Source organism: Sprattus sprattus (genome assembly GCF_963457725.1).
Source record: "Sprattus sprattus genome assembly, chromosome: 13".
Taxonomy (NCBI): domain Eukaryota; kingdom Metazoa; phylum Chordata; class Actinopteri; order Clupeiformes; family Clupeidae; genus Sprattus; species Sprattus sprattus.
Window position 1 is genome coordinate 10012671 of NC_137911.1, and position 23592 is coordinate 10036262.

The 23592-nt window shown below is 41.4% G+C and overlaps 3 protein-coding genes across 5 annotated transcripts; 2 read left to right on the plus strand and 1 right to left on the minus strand.

The window, feature by feature from the left end:
* Positions 1-172: 172 nt before the first annotated feature.
* On the plus strand, positions 173-6485 carry pole2 (polymerase (DNA directed), epsilon 2; the record flags this gene model as incomplete). The annotated part of the gene is made up of 19 exons (XM_080850163.1): positions 173-240; positions 705-805; positions 936-1011; positions 1127-1204; positions 1315-1408; positions 1798-1872; positions 2019-2102; positions 2190-2243; positions 2342-2387; positions 2570-2642; positions 2766-2938; positions 3139-3228; positions 3345-3399; positions 3634-3693; positions 4185-4262; positions 4527-4635; positions 4759-4935; positions 5160-5227; positions 6473-6485. 19 exons carry the CDS (start codon positions 173-175, stop codon positions 6483-6485), a joined length of 1572 nt encoding a protein of 523 aa, XP_080706289.1.
* Positions 6355-13098, plus strand: klhdc2 (kelch domain containing 2). 3 transcript variants are annotated; one of them, XM_080850320.1, is made up of 14 exons: positions 6355-6472; positions 7118-7373; positions 7593-7672; positions 7778-7895; positions 8199-8311; positions 8495-8579; positions 8682-8765; positions 8930-9010; positions 9572-9630; positions 9946-10055; positions 10430-10502; positions 10769-10856; positions 11932-11984; positions 12258-13098. In XM_080850320.1, exons 2-14 carry the CDS (start codon positions 7125-7127, stop codon positions 12379-12381), a joined length of 1317 nt encoding a protein of 438 aa, XP_080706446.1. In that variant the 5' UTR covers positions 6355-6472; positions 7118-7124; the 3' UTR covers positions 12382-13098. The 3 variants fall into 3 exon arrangements, with proteins under 3 accessions (XP_080706446.1, XP_080706445.1, XP_080706447.1); XM_080850319.1 differs by having other exon boundaries at positions 6362-6650; positions 12258-13097; XM_080850321.1 differs by having other exon boundaries at positions 6362-6650; positions 7118-7361; positions 12258-13097.
* Positions 13099-13116: 18 nt separating this feature from the next.
* nemf (nuclear export mediator factor) lies at positions 13117-23156 on the minus strand. The gene is made up of 32 exons (XM_080850318.1): positions 23029-23156; positions 22680-22748; positions 22437-22539; positions 22199-22324; positions 21850-21998; positions 21693-21760; positions 21358-21447; positions 21060-21133; positions 20899-20969; positions 20707-20782; positions 20476-20616; positions 19933-20141; positions 19396-19575; positions 19078-19141; positions 18882-18970; positions 18684-18787; positions 18478-18540; positions 17689-17801; positions 17190-17247; positions 16975-17033; positions 16738-16858; positions 16251-16551; positions 16084-16123; positions 15951-16000; positions 15711-15855; positions 15474-15551; positions 14883-15077; positions 14716-14754; positions 14484-14590; positions 14107-14150; positions 13921-14000; positions 13117-13573 (listed from the first exon to the last, which is right to left on the minus strand). The coding sequence occupies exons 1-32, from the start codon at positions 23085-23087 to the stop codon at positions 13496-13498; spliced, it is 3243 nt and encodes a 1080-aa protein (XP_080706444.1). The 5' UTR covers positions 23088-23156; the 3' UTR covers positions 13117-13495.
* Positions 23157-23592: the final 436 nt, after the last annotated feature.

Consider the following 23592-nt stretch of genomic DNA (forward strand, 5'->3'; position numbering starts at 1 on the left):
TTATTAAGCATGGCATGCAGTATTAAGACTAGTTAACAGTGTTTCCTGGACGACTACCTATTTAGCAGGCGAGTGCATGATCGCTACCCTGAGAAAATATCTTTGTAATCCCAGCGGAAAAGTTAACCCAGAAACGGAAGTTGAAATTTAGCGCCAACAGTTAAAGCTGAAAATGGATGTTCGGAAAGTGAAGACCAAGGTTTCTTCTGGGTTCAAGATGCGTGGATTAATGCTACGACCGTACGTCTTGTTTCAAATAAATGCTGATTTAGTGATGCCACATTCGTGTTCTGTCTGAAACCAAAGACTGTTTCAGACCTGCGAGCTGGCGTAAAACTTAGTTGGTGCCAACTGGCTCTGTGCACCATTGTATTACTGTCAGATGGTGAGCACGGCTAACAGCTAACGTGATAGATAAACAATGTTTTCGGTAGACGGTTTACGTTCTTGGATCCAGAAAGCTGTCAGAAGACTTTTCCCCGAGTTGTGTTATTGGGAAAGAATCACTCCTGATGACAACTACATGATCACTCCTGTCACAAAACTAACATCCGTGGTCATTCTGTAGACAACGAATAAGCCACAGTGTTCGTGTTGAAATTGTGCTTATTAGTTGTATTAAATCAGTTTATCTTGTCATTTATGATGGGTTGCCTACTACGCTGCTGTGATCAGGTTTTGACAACTACGATGTGCTTTCACAGTGAAGCCAGCAAGTATTTATTGGAGGTATTGGAATCTGTGAGTGAGGTCGAGCTGAATGATGTCATTGAGCGCATATTGGATGCTGTGGAAAAGCAGCCATGTAAGTGACACATACTGGTTTGCAGATTTTTATAAAAGAATACTGAAAAGAAATCACTGAGACGCTACAGTATCTTAGTTATAGTGCCTACTGAATTATTAATTTGAAATGTATTGACTCTTTCCTCCAGTATCTTCTAGCATGATTGAGCTGGCTGTGGTGGAGACAGCTGTGCAGGACTGCAGTCAGTCAAGCGATGAGACAATGTAAGTTTACAATACATACAGATTACACATACCATCCTGTTGCTGCCTTATAGGTACTTACAGGCATTGTTTATTTCTGTATGAAAATGATTTACTTTATCGTGTTTATTTTTAGAGACAACGTTTTCAACATCATTGCAGCCTTTGATGTTCCAAGATATATTTACAGTGCAGAGAGGAAGAAATTTGTACCGTACGTATCCATAAACCATTCAATAATGCTAATTATTCCTTTGTGATGTGCATGGTAGCATGCATTCAGCTGGGAGTTGAGCTCTAATCCTCTGATTGTGGTTCTGTTAGTCTCAGCATGACCACTCATCCATCACCTGGCCTCTGTGGCCTGGCCAAGGACAAAGCGGAGCTCTTCAGAGAACGCTACACCATCCTGCAGCAGGTTAGTAAGTAAATAAGTATGTAAAATGTATTTGTAAAGCACTTTTCACAGACATAAGTCACAAAGTACTTCACAAAAGTGACCACCCAAGCCATGTGTTTCAAAATATAAAAACTTAATAAAAAAATAAGAATACACAATACAAAGTCAAAATACATAAAATGTAGACCTGGTGCATTGAATCAAGTAGAGTAAGGATTTTCTATTCCATATATATATATAGTGCAGAACCTGATTTAGTCATTGTTTACATTTCATGTTTGAGAGATTTGGCAAATGCTTTTGATCCAACACAAATCATTGGTGAAGTCATCATCTAATAAGCGTTGAATCTTGTTTTGGTGTAATGCTACTTTTTCTGAGGCAGTTGTTATGTCTTGTTGCCATAGCGCACTCACAGGCATGAACTTTTCACTCCTCCTGTGATTGGCTCAGCCCCAGAGGAGGGCAGAAATAAATTCCAGGTAATGTGACAGTCATAGAGCATTTACAGTTATTTAGCAGAAGCAATGCCACCTTAACAAACAGACAACAAAGTTAAGATGCTGTAAAATAATACAATGAACTGCTACGTTCCTCTTTTAACGATTTATTTTGATTTGATCTGTAGCTGAAAACTGTTGAAGCACTCTTGGGAAGCACTGCTAAGCTGGGGGAGGTCATTATCTTGGGCATGATAACACAACTAAAAGAGGTAAAAAGGTACATTTTTTTTTAGTTTTGACACATTAATGCCATGAATTCTTTATGTTTATCTTTAATTTGTATTTTCCATTCGCAGGGCAAATATTACCTTGAAGATCCAAGTGGCACAGTGCAGCTGGACATATCGAAGGCAATATCCTTTGGCACACAGAGGATTTGTAGGACCTATGTTTTGTTTAGACAGTTTCCTGTCAGTGGTGTTATGCACCTTAACTCCTTCCTTACCAGTTCCACAGCGGTCTTTACACAGAGTCCTGCTTTGTTCTTGCTGAAGGTAAAGTGACCATTATGCTATTCAGTTGTCTCAAGACTCATTTGTACTCAGTATGCATTATGCATGAATTGTAACTGCACTTCATGTGGGAAACTAGCTCCCAAAAACGTAAATGATAAGTTATTGTTAGCTGTTCTTGATTGCCCTTTCACTCATTTTTTTTTTTTTACAATTAAACACAGGATGGTATGAAGATTTAGTCCTCCATGTGAATGCCTTTGGGTTTCCACCAACTGAACCATCCTCCACCACAAGGTAAGCAGACTTGCACATTTTTCTAGTCATTTTTTGATGCCATTGCAGTGTGGAAATGCATGCATTTATTTGGCTGGTACTGAGGTGTGTTTCATCACATCTTATTCTCAACTCATTCTTCAGAGCCTATTATGGAAACATGAACTTTTTTGGAGGCCCGTCCACCACCTCAGTCAAAGCCTCTGCCAAGCTGAAACAACTGGAGGAAGAGAACGAGGATGCCATGTTTATCATTGTGTCTGACCTATGGCTGGACAATGTTGAGGTTCTGGAGAAGATCCACATGATGTTTGCAGGTGACGTGATTTTTTTTAAAGTTGATATACAGCAAAGTTAAATTCTTTGTTCGTAATTTCTTTGAAGGACTTGGCAGCACGGGAAGGATCAGTGGAAGTCTTGTAGTCTTTTTTCGTATGAAGGCTAGGGTGTTTTCAATGTACTACACGGATTATGACATTTGTGCTGATTGTTGACGATCATGTTTGGCTTTCTGTAGGATATTCAGCGATGCCTCCCACCTGCTTCATCTTCTGTGGCAACTTCTCCTCAGCCCCATATGGCAAAAACCAGATCAAGTCACTGAAAGGTGTTTATGAAATGGCTTTGATGTCAAGGTTCTTTTTCAAAATTCAGATTCCCCTATCGTGTTCTCCCTCTCTTTTAAGTTGTTATATAGCTATTTTATGTTGTTTATCCTTTTAGAATCGTTCAAAGCTCTTGCTGATGTGATATGTGAATATCCTAACATCCATAACAGGTATGTTTATAGCACTTTAATGTTTTATTGTCCTATTGAGATATCATGTGGATTTTCATAAACCTAATCTGAATCCTTGTTTTTTTATGTTTATACGGTAGGAAAAACATTTTAAAGTGTATTTTGCATCGGTATTGATTAAAGCTCTCATTTGTATGTCCTAAGTAACCTTGTTGTGCAAGCACTTAGGAATTGGGAACCTCCTAACAGTGTTTGTGTCCTATGTAACTGCAGTAGCCGCTTTGTGTTCGTCCCTGGGCCTGAAGACCCAGGCCCCAGTGCAATACTGCCACGGTGAGAGCATGTCTTAGGGCCTTGGGTGTGATCATGTAATAAAAAAAAAAAACGTTTGAGGACATCTGGAATGAGAATCAAGTCCCTTTGTGTGGTCCGTAGAGTATTTTGAGAAATGGTCTGAGTGGTGAGAATTTGTTTTTTGTTACATTTGCTGAATGTGTGTGAATGTGTGTTCTACCTTTTAAGAAGCTCTTGAAGACCCAACACCTCAGAGAACACCTCCTTTCCTAACTTGCACTTCCTCTCCCTTCTTCTTCCTTCCTCTACCTCACCTTATCTTTCCTCTAATGCTCTTCCCTCTCACTAGTTCTTCACTTGCACTTACAGTAGTTACATTCCTGCACTTTTTATTCCTTGTGTAGAGTAGTATTTATTCTTACACTAGGTCTCTATTGCTCGTAGCTTGATTGTTTTCTCCCTTGTACGTCGCTTTGGATAAAAGCATCTGCTAAATGACTAAATGTAATGTGAATAATGGATACCCACAGGCCACCCTTGTCAGAACACATCACAGAGGAGTTCAGACAGCGAGTGCCTTCCTCGGTGTTCACCACCAATCCATGCAGGTAGCACACCACCTTCCTTTGGTCATTAATGACAAATGTCCCTTTCTCAGTTGTTATATCACAGTTGCATAGTCTACGCCCCTGTTTGGTCTATATGACCTGTTGTAGTGTTCTATAGGTCAGAACAGTAATCATGATGCAGACGGCAGTATTACAAGTTTCATTTAAAAGCTATGTTATATTTTTTTATTTGATTTATTTGCATCTGACATCACTTACTACCTGGTTTGTTAGACTTAACACATTTGTTTTGCCCTTCTCCAGAATCCAGTACTGTAGTCAGGAGATCATAGTGATGAGAGAAGACCTAGTCAACAAAATGTGCAGGAATTGTGTGCGCATGCCGAGTGGCAATCTGGATATTACCAACCACGTGAGTAGAGGTGTCTGAACGTCTAGACAGCCTATGCTCTCATCCACACACAACATTGGAAGTCTTCCTTACCTTTTACATTGGGGATGTTAATTTCATAATGATTCATTTTATATTTTGCAGTTTGTGAAGACCATCTTGTGCCAAGGTCATCTGAGTCCTTTGCCCTTGTATGTCAGCCCGGTGTACTGGGCGTATGACTATGCGATGCGGGTCTACCCTGTTCCGGATGTCATTGTCTTCGCTGACAAATATGACCCCTTCAACATCACCAACCAAGACTGTCTGTGCATCAATCCGGTATGTCATTTCTGTGAAGAATATCGAGATGTAGGCACTGTACTCTCATTAGGAGTCTTGTCTAAGCTTACTGAAGATGTATATACTCAAAACCTTTGAAATACTTGCATTTTAGTTCAAAATCTGCCATTGTTATTCGTTTCATATTTTTAGTTCATATCATCCACAGTTAGAAAATATAATTTTCTTTGTGAATTCTCCATTCATTTGGTTCACTCTTTTAGGGATCATTTCCTAGAAGTGGCTTCACATTTAAGGTGTACTACCCCTCCAACCGAACAGCAGAAGACAGGTATGGGATTAATGTAGTTGTGTCAGTTCTGCCATGTTCAGATCTGTTCACGGCAGATGTTTATTCAGAGGGATTTATTTATATAATGTCACGTTTGCATTTTTTTCTGTTTCCAGCAAACTTCAAGGACTGTAGCAAAGGACTGTAGCTGACATGACAAACATGGCAATCATGGCAGCATCTTGTGTGACTGTATACTCTTTTGTAAAATATTGTGTGATGTTGTTTTCTATAAATGTCTTTTTAATCTTGTGTTCACTTCCATGTCAGTTTTATTGTTACTGTCAATAAAAGACAAATAATGAGAAAAAAACTGGGGTTTTTGTATTAGTTTTGAAGAAAAAACAAGTTGTATGTTTCTGTTATTGCCTGCAAAGTACAAAAACAATTATCTATAAATGTCACCTTTAGGAAAGTGATGTTAATGATTGACAACTTTTTGTTTAATTCTAGTCAGAGTTTCAATGACCATGAACATGACAAAACTGTTGTTTTCACATTTCAGAAAGTCAAAGCTTTTTAAGTATTTGCACATCCTAAAGACGGAAATGGATTGTGAACTCAAACTACCGGATGATATCTACACTCATGCTCTTGCCATTGAGCACAAGTTCACTGTGTGTAGCTAATATTACGCCCAGTGATGCCACATCAACTCACCTGGAGGTTTTCATCAGTGTTCAGGGTCAATCATTTGCTAATTATGAAATTAGGTGGTATGGGTGCGAGACCATAGCAGTTTTATTTTTCAAATACGCTTTGACTGGTTAAAAGAAACTAGTAAATCGTTGTGACAAAATGAATGTTATGCTTCAGATTTCCAAAGAAAAGCCGAAAACTTCCTTTATCCAAATTGTAACCTTGTTCTGTCATTTACATTTTTCTCTTGGAGTTTGATGTTGTTAGTGTCTACTGACTTGCCTTGAAAAACTCCTGCAGTAGCCAGCCTACTGTTTGTATGTAGTTCGAAATTTTAAGAGTTTCAAAAGAAATGTTTTTTTCAATGAAGCAGTTCAAAACTGTTGATAATGCAAATAACTTTTTCAAATAGACTTGTGTTCAGGTTCTGCTGTTGTGAGCGACCAGATAAGTGGCCAATCTCTGTTGATACCATTCACTTCCGGTTCGGCCTCCTGCAGTTAAACAAATACATCTTGCGCGTCTCTGTTGCAATTAACTGTATCCGAGCCATCACAGGCTTGTTTTTGACAATTTTTTTGCACGCCTTTGATCTCGACACCGCAGGTATTACTCCTAATTCAGTGCTCGTAAGCTGCAGTGCATGCACTGACACTAGGTATGTAACCTATGTTGCTAGCATTAGCTAGGACCAACTGGAGAAATAAGTTAGCTGCCTTCAATAACGTTCACGTTATTAACATTAGCACGAACTGAAGAGCCTCCGGTTGTTCTGTTCTAAACGGTAAGAAAGCAAACGCAAAAATGTTACAACGCATCCGCAGTTTATGTCTGATGCGTATTGTTAATTTCTTGTTGACATGCCTGCTGACATGTGCATTTGTTTTGATCCCTCGAACGCCCTGTGCCAAACGAGACCGCAATCTTATTCCTTGCTAGCTTACTGAAGATGTAAAGAGTCTGTGTGGCCTCAAACACTGAAGTAGCCAACATCAAGTGTATTTGGAAATAGTTGACTGTGACTGTGTAAATATAGAACAGAGACTAGTGTTTTTCCTTCCTGTCCAGTCCTTTGATGGCCCAACCCAAGTCTTAAGTCATTGCTAATCGGATGCTGCTTTAAAGAACAGTAAAAACAAAAAAACTCGCTGTTGAGGGAATGACGAACGGCGTAAATTCAATTGTCTGACTTTGACCAGTAATGGGGAAAGAGGAGCTTTCACCTTATGATTTACGTTGTTTGGTCTGCAGGACTGCCATGGCAGAGATGGAGGACGATTTGGCTGATGCCATGCCCAGAAGAGGGCCTGAAGATGACGAGGACTCTGAGAGAGATGAAGATGAAAGAGACTGGGTAGTGTGGGATGAAGAGGAAGAAGAGGAGGTGGTGGTTGACACAGATATGCACCTGTCAAAGGTGGACACTCCTCCAGAACGCAGTGGTCATATTGCTGTTGTTGATGGAAACTTCATGTTTGTGTGGGGAGGATACAAGGTATGCTTCCAAGTAAGGCTTAATATCAAGGTTTGACACTATTTAACTCTTCTTTATGGAAATATCATAATTCTTTTCTCTCGTTTTACTCTGTTAAACAGTTTTTATGTCTCTGTAATGTTTGAAAACATGTAGCTGACCCAGTTGTCTTGTATTGCTATTGCTATATTGTATTGCTTTTAACGTTTGAATATTATAAACTTTTTAAAAACTCCTGTCCCTCTCAATCAGAATGCTGAGGCCATGGGGTTGTTTGAGTTGTACCTGCCAAGAGGTGAAATGTGGATTTATAACATGGAAACAGAAAGATGGTAATTCATTATATAACATTATGCTGTTCAGTTATTAAACTAGCTCATAAGCCGTAAGTGTGTAATTTGAAGACGCATCTTATTTAGTGCTGGTGTCTTTCGCAGGAAAATGCAGTTAACAGAGGGCGAGTTGCCAGCCTCCATGTCGGGAAGTTGTGGTGTATGTGTGGATGGCGTTCTCTATCTCTTTGGCGGGCACCATACCAATGGAAACACCAATCTAGTAAGTTATACTGTAATGTCACAGCTATTTAATTCAGAAATCATTTGTAGCATGGGATTGAACAGTTTTCTCTCATTTACATACATATTACAATTACTCATCTAAAAGAAATATTTATTAGGAGCCTAAAATAAAGTGCGACTGAAGGCATGCATTTTTCATAAGGACTTGTACTTACTGGTAATATTATCTATGACCTTGGCACAGTCATTGCCTTACCTGCATGAGTTCTAGGATCATGTAGTAGATAGTAGCTGTGCTTGTCCTGACCGCGCTTCTCCTGTGCTGCCCCCTGGCCCTCAGGTGTATCGTCTTCCTCTGAGGTGCCCTGTGCTGCGCTGGGAGAAGATGAGTAATCTCAAAGGCCTAGCCCCCACTTGCAAAGACAAATTGGGCTGCTGGGTGTACAAAAACAGGTGAGGGACAGATTGCGGTCTTCAAACACTGTATAATACTGTCAAGTCTATGTACACACAAGGCCAATACACTTAGACGTAGACTGTTCAGTGTTGTAGTTCTTAGGTTTTTCTAAGTTGAGAATCAGTCCTGTGAATTTGATCAGTTCACTTAGTCCACTTTTCTGTGTGTTTTAACAACAGCTTGGTGTTTTTTGGTGGCTATGGCTACTTTGCACAAGAGGGTCATAGAGGGACCTTTGAATTTGATGAGACTTCTATCATTATGGTGAGTTGTTGGATGTGTTGACTATTGGGATAAAGGGCATTTGTACATATGAACACACTGGTTTGATATTTATTTATGTATATGTTATGTTTTTATTTGTAGGGCAATCATATAGCACGTGGCTGGAATAACCATGTTCACGTTCTGGATTTGGAAACATTGTCTTGGAGCCAGCCAGTCACAAAGGTGGGCCTAGTTGTCAACCAATCACACAATCCTGTCTGATCAGTCGTGCCTCTAGTTGACAACCATTTGCTGGTCCCTTTACTTACTGTATTGTTTACATGCATACTGTTAATGATCTATACAGGTAAATAATTAATACCGTCCTTATCTCTCCCATTATTTAGGGTAATTCACCATCTCCGAGGGCAGCCCATGCCTGTGCAGCTGTTGGCAATAGAGGATATGTGTTTGGGGGTCGATACATGGTGAGTTGATATGGTTGTTTACCTAAAACACTTTTTCTTTTGTCATTTTACCGTAAAATATCACAAGTTCACTGCTGTTATTGTCTGGTCATGTAATGAAAATATCTTCTCATTCTGTATTTTAACTGTGTACTTAAATGCGCTTTTAATCATTCACTGATGGAATATTATTATCTCTGTTATAGAAAATCTGTGTCATCTGTATTATCTTAAGTGTACTAAAGTGTAGAGAAGTCCCTTCACGAATCTTCAACCTTCCTCCCATGACCTCATGGATTTCATTCATTACTGCGAATTCCAAATCACTGCTTTACAATCCCAATCACAATTTTAGGAATTCCCACAGGAAATTGGAAATAACCTCAAAATCACTGCAATTTCCGAGAGTTCTCGTAGTAGTGGCCACAACATTCACAACAAACGCTTGCAAGATCCTGGTGGGACTGAAATAAGCATTTGTTTACAGTGAGAAGCCTGTTTTGATGCACTGTTGTCCCATTCTGATGAAGGCACCTTTAGTGTGTTAGCATTATGTATTGACCATTTGTGCTCTTCATCCAGAACTACCGCTTGAATGACCTGTACTATATTAATTTGGACACGTGGGAGTGGAGTGAAATGTAAGTATCTTTAGTAATGTAAGTAAACAATGGCATCAAATACAACCTAGACTATGGCTGTCATACTATCAATATTCATCAAACCAACATGAGTGAGGCAAGGCTTGTGATGATCTGCAATGTGGTGCCTGGTGTTTTAGCTTGAGTTCATTCCGTGTCACAGATGACCTTAAACAGCTTGCAAGAGCTGTTGCCACTGCCGAGTTTCCATTCATGATTGTCATTGGTCAGCACCCCAGGCATAACTTTCACCTGTGTTACCGTTGACTGTGCATTATGCTTGATAACATTCCCATTCCACTCTTCCATTCTCAGGTCTGTACCCCAGAACGGTCCGGTGGGCCGCTCCTGGCATTCCTTCACCCCGGTGTCCTCAGACCACATATTCCTGTTCGGAGGCTTCACCACTTACAGACAGACACTCAGTGAGTGTGCATGCAGTGCCTTAGCCTTAGTGATTTTACAGAGTCCTGTAGTAGTCCCATCGGGCTGCAAGTGTTTTGGTGGAAACAGGGATCAAACACTTCACAGGCGCGGACGTTTCTTTGGAAACCACTGGAGACTTTTTTTTTAAGTTACTGATTGTAGAGCATTGGGGAGTCGTATAAACGATTATCTCTTAGAGCAGCTATATCTGTAATCAAAATGTATAGACAGCTCTATGCCAATACAAATGGTCAGGTATTCTAAACAAATTTGAGTAAATACACATTACACATGTCAATAAATGCTCTTTATCGTTTTTCACTATGTCCGCCTCTTCAGATTTTTGAATGTAGCTCTGAAATTATGCTCACAGGTGACGCCTGGCTGTACAGCATCAGCAAGAATGAATGGAAGTCCTTCAAGCACAACCATACTGAGAGCCCCAGGTACTGACAGCCCTGTAGATTTCAGCAGCTGATGACAAATGGAAGAATAAAAATGGAGCATACAGACAGTCATCAGGCTAACATGCTCAATGTTATGGGATGTTCTCAATCACTCCTTCAAATACAGTGGAAAAATCTGGCTGCAGTTATGTCAAATTTGTAATGCGTGTCTTGTGGGTGGAGTTTACTAGTGCAAGCTGAGGGCATTGGTGCTCTCCGGTTGAAATGGAGTTTGACGATTTGGTTTCCTTCTGTCCCTGGTGCAGGCTCTGGCATACGACGTGCTACGGCCCAGAGGGGGAGGTGTTTGTGTTTGGAGGCTGTGCCAATAACCTTCTATCCCGGGAACGAGCAGTGAGTATCTGCACCATTCTTACCACCCTGCATACTAAACGCTTCAGTTCAGTTGTTCACTAATAAACTTTTCATGTATTGAGGGAAAATAAATGAGAAGCATGGTATAATTCTAGCCTAAAAAAAACCAGATGCTACGGCCGAACACCACCCGTGGGATTATCCCTTACCTACCCCACTCCCACTCGTGCTATATTGCTTAATTATAAAATATATAATTGAATTTAGATTTTGCCAATACACTGTATAACAGTTATAGTGCCCTTGTTGAAATCTGTGTAAGCACTATACAGCACTTGAAGTAGTAGGGACTATTGTATGAAAACCCTTACAGTTTTACATTTTTTGCTGAGAACCTTTAAAGTAACACTATGCAACATTGACACTTTTTGAGGTATGGTTTTATAGGCAACTAGTGTTGGTACCATCCTCAAATTCATTTTGATAGCATATGGTCATGTGATGGACAGATAAACATGTGTCTTTCCCACTAGCCATCCAAGATATGCTCTATGTAGTTCTGTGTAACAGGCTGGAACACCCTGCAAAAATGGAAGAAAAGCTTTCACACGCATGACATTGCCAGCTATACTGCCAAAAGACACCAGTTAGTGTGTTGGCAAGCTTTTATCAGTGTCAGCTGGGCTGTTTGCATTCCTTTTACTAATTTTAGAACAGATCTCCGTATTGCTGCTTTAAGGGATCTACGTAGAAACACCATTTAATGGATCTATGTAGAAGTAAAAACGTTATAGGTTCTTTTGTGGGATTAAAGGTTTTTGGTAGGGGAAAAGCAAGGAATCATTGAGGGTTGTAGATTGCACCTTCCTAACCCTGAGAGCATTCCAATGTCTTGAGTTGCTCCTGCTCCTCCTTGAACTTGGGGCTAGTATTGAGTGCTGAGGTAAATTGCATGACTGAGTTTACCTATGAATTACCCAGGAAATAAATAATTGAATGGACAACAAGCAGTCGGCCTGTCAAACAGAATCACGTTACTGTTTTGAATGTGCCTGTGGCCTCTGTCTAAATCGATCTGGCAGTAATACCCTTGATGATATCATTATCTTAACAGGCCCATAGCAGTGAATTACTGGTGTTCAATGTCCAGCCCAAGTCATTGGCAAGGTGAGTAAGGTCATTGAACCCTGTTGTTGTTTAGTGGCCCAGATTCTTGACCTTCTTGTTTTTCTATCAAATGAACATTTGTGAGTCATGCATGACATTACTGATAAAACAGGCCTTTTAGTCAACAAGGCCAATCATCCTCTTTTGTGATATCTTTGTAGTATGATTGAGTCGCAACACCAATGACCCGCTCATACTTCACTGATAATCACTCATAAGATCATATATAGCGAAGTATTGCTGAGACTCTGTGCATTGATGGCCGCCCCACAGGTTGTGCATGGAGGCTGCAGTACAGCACAGAGATCGGCTCGAGACCATCTGGGACTACCTGCCCAAGCATCTGCTGCACAACCTCCTACAGAGGATGAGCAGCAACAACACCATGGGGTCCTAAACCCAGCAGGCCACTCAGACTCTTGGATGTGTGTGTGTGTGTGTGTGTGTGTGTGTGTGTGTGTGTGTGTGTGTGTGTGTGTGTGTGTGTGTGCGCGCGCACTGCCACTGTCTCATCTAGAGGCTGGAAAAATGACTTGGTTGCCTGCCAGTGAACAGTGTATGTGTTTAGATACAGGACATGATGAAAATTCCAGTCTCTGCAGTAACGCTCATCAAAACAAAAGGTTGTGATTGGAGGAATATACCATATTCATTTGCCTTTAAGTCCCCTTTGATTGGATGCAGAAAGCCAGTTAGTGAGGATGGCTACAGGCTTCTGTTTCTGTTCTGTCACAAGTTTCTATTTGAATGCATAGTTTTATTGTGTACATATGTCAAAATATATTTATATATATTTTTGTTTCCTGTGGATTTTCTCTTTGCTGCGTGTATATTAAGAAGATACATGCATGCAAGGATTGCTTTTTGGTGTGTGTGTGTTCTGCTTTCTGTTTTCTTTTCTTCTTCTTACTGCTGTAAATGTCATGAAGGTCAGCAACACCTGGTTTCATGAACACTCAAGAAATGTAACGGCCAGAGTATTAGTGCAAACAATGTACTGTAGCTGTTTGATCATGTATTAACACAAAACAAACTTTTCTGTCATCTGACTTCCACACACTATTTCCAGAAACATTTTTTTTAAAGTAAGATGTTTAGATATTTGTTTAAAATCATTTAATTTGAATGGAGATATAATAAACTTGAACAAAAACATCTTTTGGTTGTTTTGTTGTTGTTGTTGTTTTGACGGCGATAGAATTACTTCACACAAGAAATGCACACAATGAATGCAAAAGAAATATATTCACTTTCCTCACACTGCAATGCAATGGCAATTATGTTTCTCAATGCGCTGGTGAGGCAGAATTCCGTAATCTAGTCCTGAGGTCCTCAATCTCCTAAAAATGTCCACTCTTTGTGAGCAGTGATAAACATGGATTAGGTCTAATCCACACCAGGCAGTAAGGGTGATAGCTGTTTTCATAGCTGTTGTCTGTACTTTCCCAGGCATGTTACCGTATATACAGATGAAGCTTAAACGCTCTACTCAGACCAGACACCCAGCAGGCTCATTTCTTCTTGGCTGCCAATATGTTTGGAGCCGAGACCTTCACTTTACCCGGAATATTCCTGGAAAGGTCCGTGTCCTGAAAGGCAAATACAAAATTGTACAAAATCAGAGGGATATGGGCAGGGTTATTTCCCCCTTCCTTCTACAGTTTTTTGCTACGAGGTCTTTGAAGCACAGAAAACCGTTAACATTGATACACCTTCTGCCTTCTCTTGACAAGACATCTGCACCTTGGAATTGTTAGTGTACATATCTAATCTTCAGTGGGCAATGAGTACAGTTAAAGATATGAGGGATGGCAGTGCCAGGCCAAGACATATGTGAGTTATGAATATTTTCACCAAAACTGCCATGATCAAAGACAATAGGACTGCAACCGGCCACTCTGGAAACTGAGCAAACACAAGTGGAGAGGTGTGTTACCTTCACGCTGCGGAAAAGGTCTTTCTCTCGAGTTGTCGCCTCCTTGGCACGCATGAAGCTGAACACTGCCGTCCGGGCCGCTGTCACAGACAGGTCAAGGGGTCATTATGGCAGTAAGGTCAGCATTGCACGTCAAGTCAAGCTTCATGTATCTTTAAGCAGACAGACATGACTTATTTAAAATACCTTTTCCCTTCTTCTGAGCGCCAGGGGTCAGCTTCACCTTATGCCTATGACACACAACCACAACAAATACACAGGATTAGTTAAGATGCCAACCAGATTTTCTCATCTTTACAGAACTGTATAAGAGGAATCATTGTTAGATGAGAGATTTAAACATCCCTAAAGGTGACTGTTGAGAAAGGTTTGCATAGGAGAATTGGTTTCACAGCAACAGGAACGTAGACCTATTCCCCATTGCCTTCTGACAGCAGCAAGTCCACAGCACTGCGAATGGCATTGTGACTAAGTGGTCAGTGACTAGAGATTGCCAAATAGCAAACTGACAGAACTGCTCACAAGTCTCTCCCTTTGTTGTCTGAATGATCTTGAGCACGTACTTGTAGTTGGTGAGGCAAGTGTAAGGTCCACAAACAGGCACTGCAAAGAGGAGCACGTCTTCAGGGTGGGGTTGGCCAGTTAGAGAGGTCAGCAGGTTCTCCGCTTCCTAAGGCATAGAGAGAGGTGGAGAGCAAAACATAGTGACTAAAACCAGTTATCTTGGAAAATAGCAACAGTGTCTCTTGGGTTATAACAAATTCATTGTCCCAGATGATTATCTGATATTTATACCTCCGCTCCAGGATTATCTGGATCCAGTTCATCTGCTTCCTATTTCAAAACAGAAAGCGTTAGAAAGAAGTGAACATGTATTTCACAGATCACGTACAGATTTGTTTAAACATTATGTGTGAATCATCCTTAAACAAAACAAACGCAAAAACAATTCCAAACATCACCTTGTCGTCTTGTTCTGTGCCCGCCCCCTCGCCCTCCGCCTGGGTGTCCTCACTGGCCGGCTGCTCTGGCCTCTTCACGGCGACCTCTTGTGGCCGGGGCTTCTGCGGCGCTTTCGGGGGCCCCTTCCTCACGGTCTCGTCTTTACCTTTCCCCTTCTTTCCCTTCTTCACTTTCTCCTCTTTCACCCCTGCAGACTGGAGGACACAAAGGAGGCAATTCACTTCTTTTCCCCAATGTAACAGAATGCCACGATAAGATTTCAGTGCTTTCTCTCATCCTCTATGTATGACCTCCCCATGCATCACAAAGCCGATTCCGTTCCTTTTTTTAACACTTGTGAGAAATATTAGTCAAAGGACTATTTTGGTCCCTTTAAGTTCACTCGTTTCTTTGTACACATAGGAAAGGACTAAGGCATGTCGATGGAGAGGTTACCCGTCTCACCCATAGCCACTGCCAGCAGGTTCAAGGTACTGAATCATTCCAGTTGGCAAACAAAATACATGCCTCACTGCTCACTTCTCTTAACATCTTTCTTTGTTGACTTCCTTCATATGTTGTCTTTTTTTAGACCTGGTCGTCATCCTCACCCCTAGCAGTTTCATCATCAGCTCGCGGTCCTCCTCGTCCTGGTCTTTGTACTTATCCTTGATCTTCTTCAGCTTGTTCTGAGAACACAAAACCACAGATAATACATTTGGATCTTCCCACAAACGGAGACCATTTTTCTGTCCACTTTCAAAGTCAATGATGTGCCCCAAACCAGACAGGAGAGCTTCACCTGAGATCTGATGTAATGTGTGGTGAATTATGGAATGTCACCTCACCTTCTGGCCTCTCTTCAGGGGGGGCTGTGTGGGCGCCCCTCCCTTGCTGCTGCTGCTGCCTTGGGTACTCTCTGGCTCTTTATTGGTCTCTGGCTCCTCTTGGTCATCCACATCATCCTGCTTTTGCTTCTTCTTCTTAACATCCCTTCAAAGAGAGGACACGTACGTTTTGGATCCAGTGAATGCGTTAAAGGGAGAATGGAGTTCATACAGGGGTGAGTGTGATCCCCTCATCCTTACCTTCTATGCTTGGCAGTCAGGTGTTTTGTTCCCTGTCCATCAGCATCCACCTGCACAACAGCAGACGGGTCAGAAAACAGTCTGAGCATAGGATGATTGTTATTTCAGCACTGACAGTGAAGTGACTTCTTACCTTAGAGGCCTCTTGTTTAAACCCAGCAGCTTGAGCCACTCTGGAGAAAGTAGGAGACAGTATTAACGCTGACCTTTCGTAGGGCACATTAGGTTGATGAAATATTGAACAGCTCCACACATTTGTATTGGATCAGGCTATGAAGCCCATGTTGCAGGCCACACTACCTGTTGGAATGTAAGTGGGAGAGAGATATGGTGGTGTCAGGGAAAGCAACATCTTCACTCTCCTCCTCGCTCTTTTCTTCCTCCTCGGTTGCCTTTGGTTGGTCCCTCTCATCCAGGTCCTCTTCTGGTTCCTCGGGCAGTGGTTCTAGATCTTTGCTCTCTTTTTTCACCTCCTCATCATCCTCCTCCTCCTTGCCTGCTGTTGCCGCCTGGGCCCCCTCTGAAGTCGCTCCTTCCATCCTCCTCTCACTGCTGCCCTGTTCATCTCCCTCTGCCTCCCCTTCATCACCACTGTCTTCTCCTGAAATGGGAAGTAAAAGCACCTAGTAACCTAGTAACGCTTACAAAGACACACACAACTATTCCCCCCCTCCTCTAAAATCATACCACAGAACATTAATGTGTGTGTGTGTGTATCCATAATGATGTAGCCATGAGAATAATTCTGTGTGTTTGTGTATAGATGAATACATGATCGATTCCGTACCCACAAGCTCCTCTCCCTCCTCCAGCAGGTCTGCAGTGCCGGTGGCCACATCCTCCATTTCCTCCTCAAGGGTCTTAACCTTCCTCTCCCCCTTGTGTCTTAACACGCTGTCCTCATCCACCTGCACAGACGCGCACCAAACGTATAACTGAGCAAATGCTATAACTGGGCATATTTATAATAATAATACAAAGAAAAAAAAGGGGTTATGTTTATGAATTAAGTAATACGGTGTACCTTGAAGAGGAAGCCAAAGCCCATTATTAGGTAGGATGGGGGCAGGAAGTTTTTCTTTCCTACAAAAAAGTGTGTAATTTAGCTTTGGTTATGCAATGGAGATGAGTGATGAGTTTATTTATCCCATATAAATATCATTGCCATTTTCTCATCTACTAAAACTAAAAACATTAATAAATATAATTATTAAATAATATAATATGATGTTTTTATACCTCTGATCATGAAACTTCCCGTGGTGAGATACTCTCCAGTGGGTGCAGTCTTTGAGACCTGGTCGGAGAGAAAGGAAAGTGCCCCATAGCTCACATGAACATCACACAACCAGCTGTTCCCCTCTGCCAAAGCACACTCAACAAGGACACTTCAAATTACACCGTAACCTTGTTTTTAGAACGGAACGAAGGAATCTATAATCTGTTACAGTACAGTCCGTATTGCCTTTCCCAACAAACCCAAGTTCCGAAGAGACACTAGTCCACCGGGACTAACTGATAATAATAGCATTCCTGACAGATTGCTGCGAGACCGGTGAGCTAAGCAGGAGGCAGCAGACTTGCCTTCCTTTGGAAGGATAAAGCCATTCAGTTTTAACATTGAAGAACGTAGCCATACATATCTAAAGATTTTTTGGCTGAAAGACTAGAGTAACACCTGAACAATATTTACGACTGACAATTGTGAAATGTGAACTTGATCAGAAAGGGGACTCACCTGATGTTGGTGGACCCACCAGGCACTGGTGACCACCTTGGCATCCCAGGCGGCGCTGTAACACACAGACATGGTGCCCGCTTCTGTGAGTGTGCGTGGGGGGATGGTCACACCTGTCAGAGAGGGTAGTTGGTGCTCCTCAGTGGAGAAGAGGTTCAGTGATCAGTAACATAATGATCTGGCAGTGCTTCTGATTTCGTCTCAGGAAAACAATGGTACACTCAAAGATCATTCATAAGTCACTGACGCTCTGAGACTTCAAAACTTACGCTGCTATGCTGCTTAGCTCTGGAACCTTCCTGATGACATCAAAGATGCTTCCACTATAGCCAGTTTGAAGTCTAGACTTAAGACCCAACTGTTCTCAGATGCTTTTTGTTATCTTATCAAATGCACCCTACTTTGTATTTATTAACTTTTTTATTCATTCATTTTTTTTTGCACTTTGTATGATCTTTCAATTATGTTCTTTATTATCTTTTAATTATATTCAATCTTTTCACTTTGTCTTTATCTTTCCTTTTGCACTTTTTAGTGTAATGCGCACTGAATTGCCTTGGACTATGAAATGTATATAAATAAACTTGCCTTGCTGACTGTAACTGAAGGTATGGTTTAGATCTCATTAAGTCACATTTACTCAGTCTTGAGTGATAGACAGTTACTAAAACTGTGAAATCGTGTCTTTAGTTCCAGATTATATATTAACTGTAATGGCAATTATCATGATAAATACAGTATTAAAGGGAGCTAGTAAAGTTGTCGGAAAAGAAGGACATGTCACAATACCTGAGGGATTCTTTATGACACAGCTGGTAGCTCCATGAAGGTCAGCGTGGACGTAGATGTCCCCTGAGAACAAAAGTATTTTTATTTCTGCTCTCTCCCATTTCTCTAGGGAGGATACAGTTTCACGACTCAAGGGATACACAGGGATATACACAGGCTATGTCTCCCTTGACCGTCAAATATTCACACAGTGTTCCTGTTTGTACCTGCCCTCAGGTAGCGTTTGACTATCATCTCGTTCTGCTGTTGGTCTCGCCCCGCGATGATCAGGTAATTTTCAGAACTGATGAACCACAGGAACTTCTCAAACCTAAGCCAGCAATCACAGAGCTCAGCATCAGTTAAAAGATCCCTACCTAACGCATAAACACTGTGTCTTGTCTGGTTTGTGCAGAACGACTCACCAATACACCTTCCTGGCCTTCTGGATATTGGTAACAGTTTGAACTTCCTTGAGAGTCTGTTTTGTCTTTTTTTCTGCAGACTTAAAAGCCTACAAAGAGAAAGTAATAATGATTGAAACAGTTCAGTATAAAGAATTTGTTTTGTACTGTCTGTTTAAGCCGTAAGGATCTGTGTACGAAAGAACATCCGTGTCACCTTATGCGCAGCCTCAACTGTTTTCTGTTCCTTTTTTGCGGCATTGCGCTTGTGGTCATAATACCTGGGTAGACATTTTAAAAATGGTGAGATCATTAAAAACACAGAAAAAAACAACATCAGTCACAAAAATAGAGACGCAAACGCAAGGCTCTGGAAAAATTCAGAACAGGACCGTCATTTTTACAGACGAGGCCGGTATTATTCATTAGTGTCATTCGATGCAAATTAGCCTGTCCAGTCAGATGGCAGGACATACTTAAAATGGGATTGTGCTGTGTTGCATTTCTCTGTTGCGAACAAGGTTCTCTAACTTACTTCTTAGCGTTGGCATATGCTGAGAGGCTGAGATCCACATCCACAAGCATGGGTTTGTCCTTCTGAAGCTTGCCCTTCTGCTCTTTGTCCTTCCTCTTGTTCTTTTTCCCCTTCTGTGTTTCAACCACCACCGCCTCCTCCTCCTCCTGATCCCCACCCTCTGGGCCGACGTATGGGTTTCTGTGAAGACACACAGACACAGACACAGACAGACAGACAGACAGACAGACAGACAGACAGACAGACAGACAGACAGACAGACACACACACACACACACACGGGTTACCTATACCATTGCAAGATGACACAACTGGTCTATCGTCACCATAAAGTCACCCTGTAATTGCAGATTAATATGAAATTGTGTTCCTGTAACTTAACTAGTTAATAACATCAAAATCACGAGTTCGACCCCCAGGGAGCAAAAATACTGTAAAAACGTTATGTTTTGCTTAGGACAAAAGTGTCTTCTAGAAATAATATCCAATTCACTGTAAAGTTTTCACAAGTTTCGCTTTGGTCTGCGAGTTTCTTACTTGAGCAGCATAGTGATGTGATTGGTCTGCAGTTTCAGTTCCTTGATGGCGCTGGCCACGGGGTCCCCGGCTGCCTGGGCCTCCTTGACAATGAGGCCAATCTCGGCCCAGTCCACCTGATTAGCCAGAGCGCTCCGCACCACCTGCAGCGCCCGCTCCACCATTGGCAGGTTCATCTCCACCAGCTCACCCTTCAGCCGGTCCACCTCCTACCAGACAGACACAATTCAGCACACAATGGGGATTAAAGGGGTTATCACATGCTGCAACAATTTAGACAATTGAATCAATCCGCAATTTGATTCCTTATACAGATATATACCATCAATTGGACTAAAACAAGCAACAGAGACTTCACACTAATGGATAAATCAATAGGATGGTAAAGAGCACATCTAATAAATATAAAATAATCTAATAATCTATAGTAAATAACCAGTATGCTTTCTATAATTGTTTCATCGTCTTCCCTCACTGTATTAAATGATCATCATATGATCCCATCGTTAGATTAAAAACTGCCACATGCAAATAAGTCTTTACTTGAGCCTGGTGCAAGGCTTCCAGACGATGTTCATGGTCCCTTTTAACGTTGTCCAATTTCTTGAGAGCCTGTTTCTCCTGGTGCAGGGCTTTGACATCTATCTTCTGACTCTCCATCTTTGAAAAGAACTCATCCACTCCCTGGTGAAAATGGCAACCGTGAGATTGTTTAGACACTTTAAAGAAACCATGACCAGAATGACTGAAGAGAAACTGTATGAAGTTAATTACCTTATTGAAAGACGCAAACTCAACATGGGGGCTTTTTGCATTTTGGGCAAACAGGAAAGGGTGGAATTCCTCATACCTGACGAGTTAAACAGAACATTTACATAAAAATAGCACCTCAAAAACGTATATCATCGTAATTTCACAGAATATCTCTACAAATCATAATTATAAGATTTTTTTAAATGCTCATACGTCAGCAATTCTTCTGCTGGCTTATCTGGAACTAAACTTGGTTTCTTCTCACATTTCTGAATAATGTAACCCTGTGATAAAAAAAGAGACATTATTATTTAGTTTGGTCTTATATTGAGTATTAGGAAGGGAAATATGAGCTCTTAATGATTCTTTTTCACCATTCCACTGAAGGTGGCGGCTTTCTCCATGTATAGCTCTGCCATCTTCAGAGCTTCCAGCACCTTAAGAGTATCTAGAGGAAATCAACACATTATACCACCAAACCAATATCTGCCACATTACATCTCAAGCCTCCTAAAACTACACCACACCATCTGTCACCAAATTATTTATTTTTTTGCAACAAAAAACTAATTGCGTTGTCCTATTTCCTTCAGCTTAGCCCTAACCCCTTCCCATCCCGTTATTAGTTCCCAGCATCCCATCACAAAGCACAGGTAATGTGTGGTCATTTACCTTGTGTGACATCAAACTGGCTGTCTACTTTCATGAGGCCCGAGAGTCCAGCCTCCATTAGACAGTGCTCAATCAGAGTGGCCCCATAAGCTGCAGGGACATAGAATGTTCATCAAACTACATAGAAGGCATCTTCATCATATGTGCAGTTGCAATACATCTGTTCATTGTCACTGAATGTAAATACTAATGCTTCTTTAATCATTTTCCCTCCTAGTTGTCCTTCATGCAAAACTTCTCAATTACTACTATTGTACCTATTACTATTGTTACTAAAAAGATACTGGTAAGGGACTGGATGAAGTATATGGGTTGAGGTTATATGCTTCACTTACGAAGGTGAGGATTAAGCACTCTTTTCACTTGATCTCCATTTGAAGCTTTGGAGAGAATGTCTGTGAGCCTGTGGGGTAAACATTGATGATTTACATGTTGACCTCACAGAAGCATTTAAAGGTCAGAAGAGAAACAGAAGCCTCATCATCAGCGTACCTCTCCAGGCTAATGAGTGGCTCCTGGGCCTTGGCGTTCTCGACCGGGTACCTCTCCCTCACAGCAATCTTCACATCCTCCACCTCGTCCGTGCGGAACCGCAACAGGTTCAGGATAGTGTACTCATGGTCGGCCAGGATGATGTTACCCTGACAATAGACAAAATCGGAGAGGGTATTCAGTGGGCTTCAACACACAAAGACAAGACTAAAATAAGCCCTCTGATTACTGTGATTATGGATGGAAAAGAAATAATGTTTTTAAGGCATACTAATCCATACAACACATCCACTGAAGGATGGCCAAAAGCATCCTCCGAAGGTTGGAATGCACACTTATAGGCTCTTACCCTATCATAAAGCTCCACAATCAGATGGTATGCAGCTTCATCTGATCCAAACTGGAAGTCCACAATCCTGTCAGCCCCCAGCTGCCTGACTGACACCAACCTTCTGGATTTTAAATGTTTTCGACACTAGGGTGGCATGGAAAAACAGACATGAAATGAGTGTGGTACTGAGCATTACCACATCTGTGGCCTCTAAAGAATGTGTGAACAACAAATGTGCTCATATTCATATCCTTACTTTCATAGCAAAACCCGATGGCATATTATTTTTAGGCCACTCAAACTCTGTAGAGTGGATTCGGATTCCAGACTCAATCAGCAGCACTGCTTTAGTGTCAGGTCTGAAACATGCACAGAAATGATCGATCATGCACACATAGTTTCTGTAACAAACTGTAAAGGCTATAGGCAATATCACCTAATGATTTTGAAAAAAAATCCATTTCCCATTTGTGGGCGGGTAAGTAAAAATTTCACTTACTTTTGCAGTCGAATGAGATATGTCTTGTTGTCGATATCATATACATTGTACACTCTCATCCCAATGTAGCTAAAGCGGTACAGAGATAAGAGAAAGCTGTTAGGGTAGAACTGTGTTTCTGAGACATATTTGGGATGACGTAAACATATGGATACAGTTGATTAGCACGTCTAGCAATTGCCAGTGTAATACTAGCTATTTCATAAACTCCAGATGAGGTTCCATGCTTAAGGGTTCAAGGTTTTATAAACCAACAGGCTAAAGTTCATGACTAGCATTAGTTTAACTGTATCAAGCAAGTTGGGAAGCCTCACACCTGACAACATAACAACAGTACAAGCGTACTTACTTGGCATTGATTTCGGCAATGACTGCCCTAATATCCACTGTATTGAATCTAGTTTTCATTTTGTCTGGTGTTCTTTTATCACTTAGATAAATCAAAACATTTGCACGCTGAACAACAGCCACATACTCCTGCACATTAGCAACATGGTTTAACTGCGCATGCGAGTATTGGTCTACGGAAGCCGGGTTGCTGCACGGGTGTTTGTGAACGCGTGTGCACACGCACGCCCTTGGAGCTCGTGCACGCGCAAACACACACCCGCGCGCTCCACCTAGAGCCAAGGCTGAGGTCGATGATCGAGCGTGCTCCTATCAAGATATGACACAGGGCTCTGCAAGCTGCTGAGTGTCAGAGGACGCGGGGAATACGGATGATGTTTTACTCTGGCTGCTTAGAGGCCAAGGGAGTGTTTCCTGATAACCGCTCCATGGTGCAAATAGGGTTACTTGGACAATGGTTGCCAATGCGGATTGTGGAAAGGCTTTTTCAATTGCAATATGGGTTCAATTAAATCCTTATCGTTTTTTAAAATGTATAATATTATGAAATTCTGGCCGCGATAAT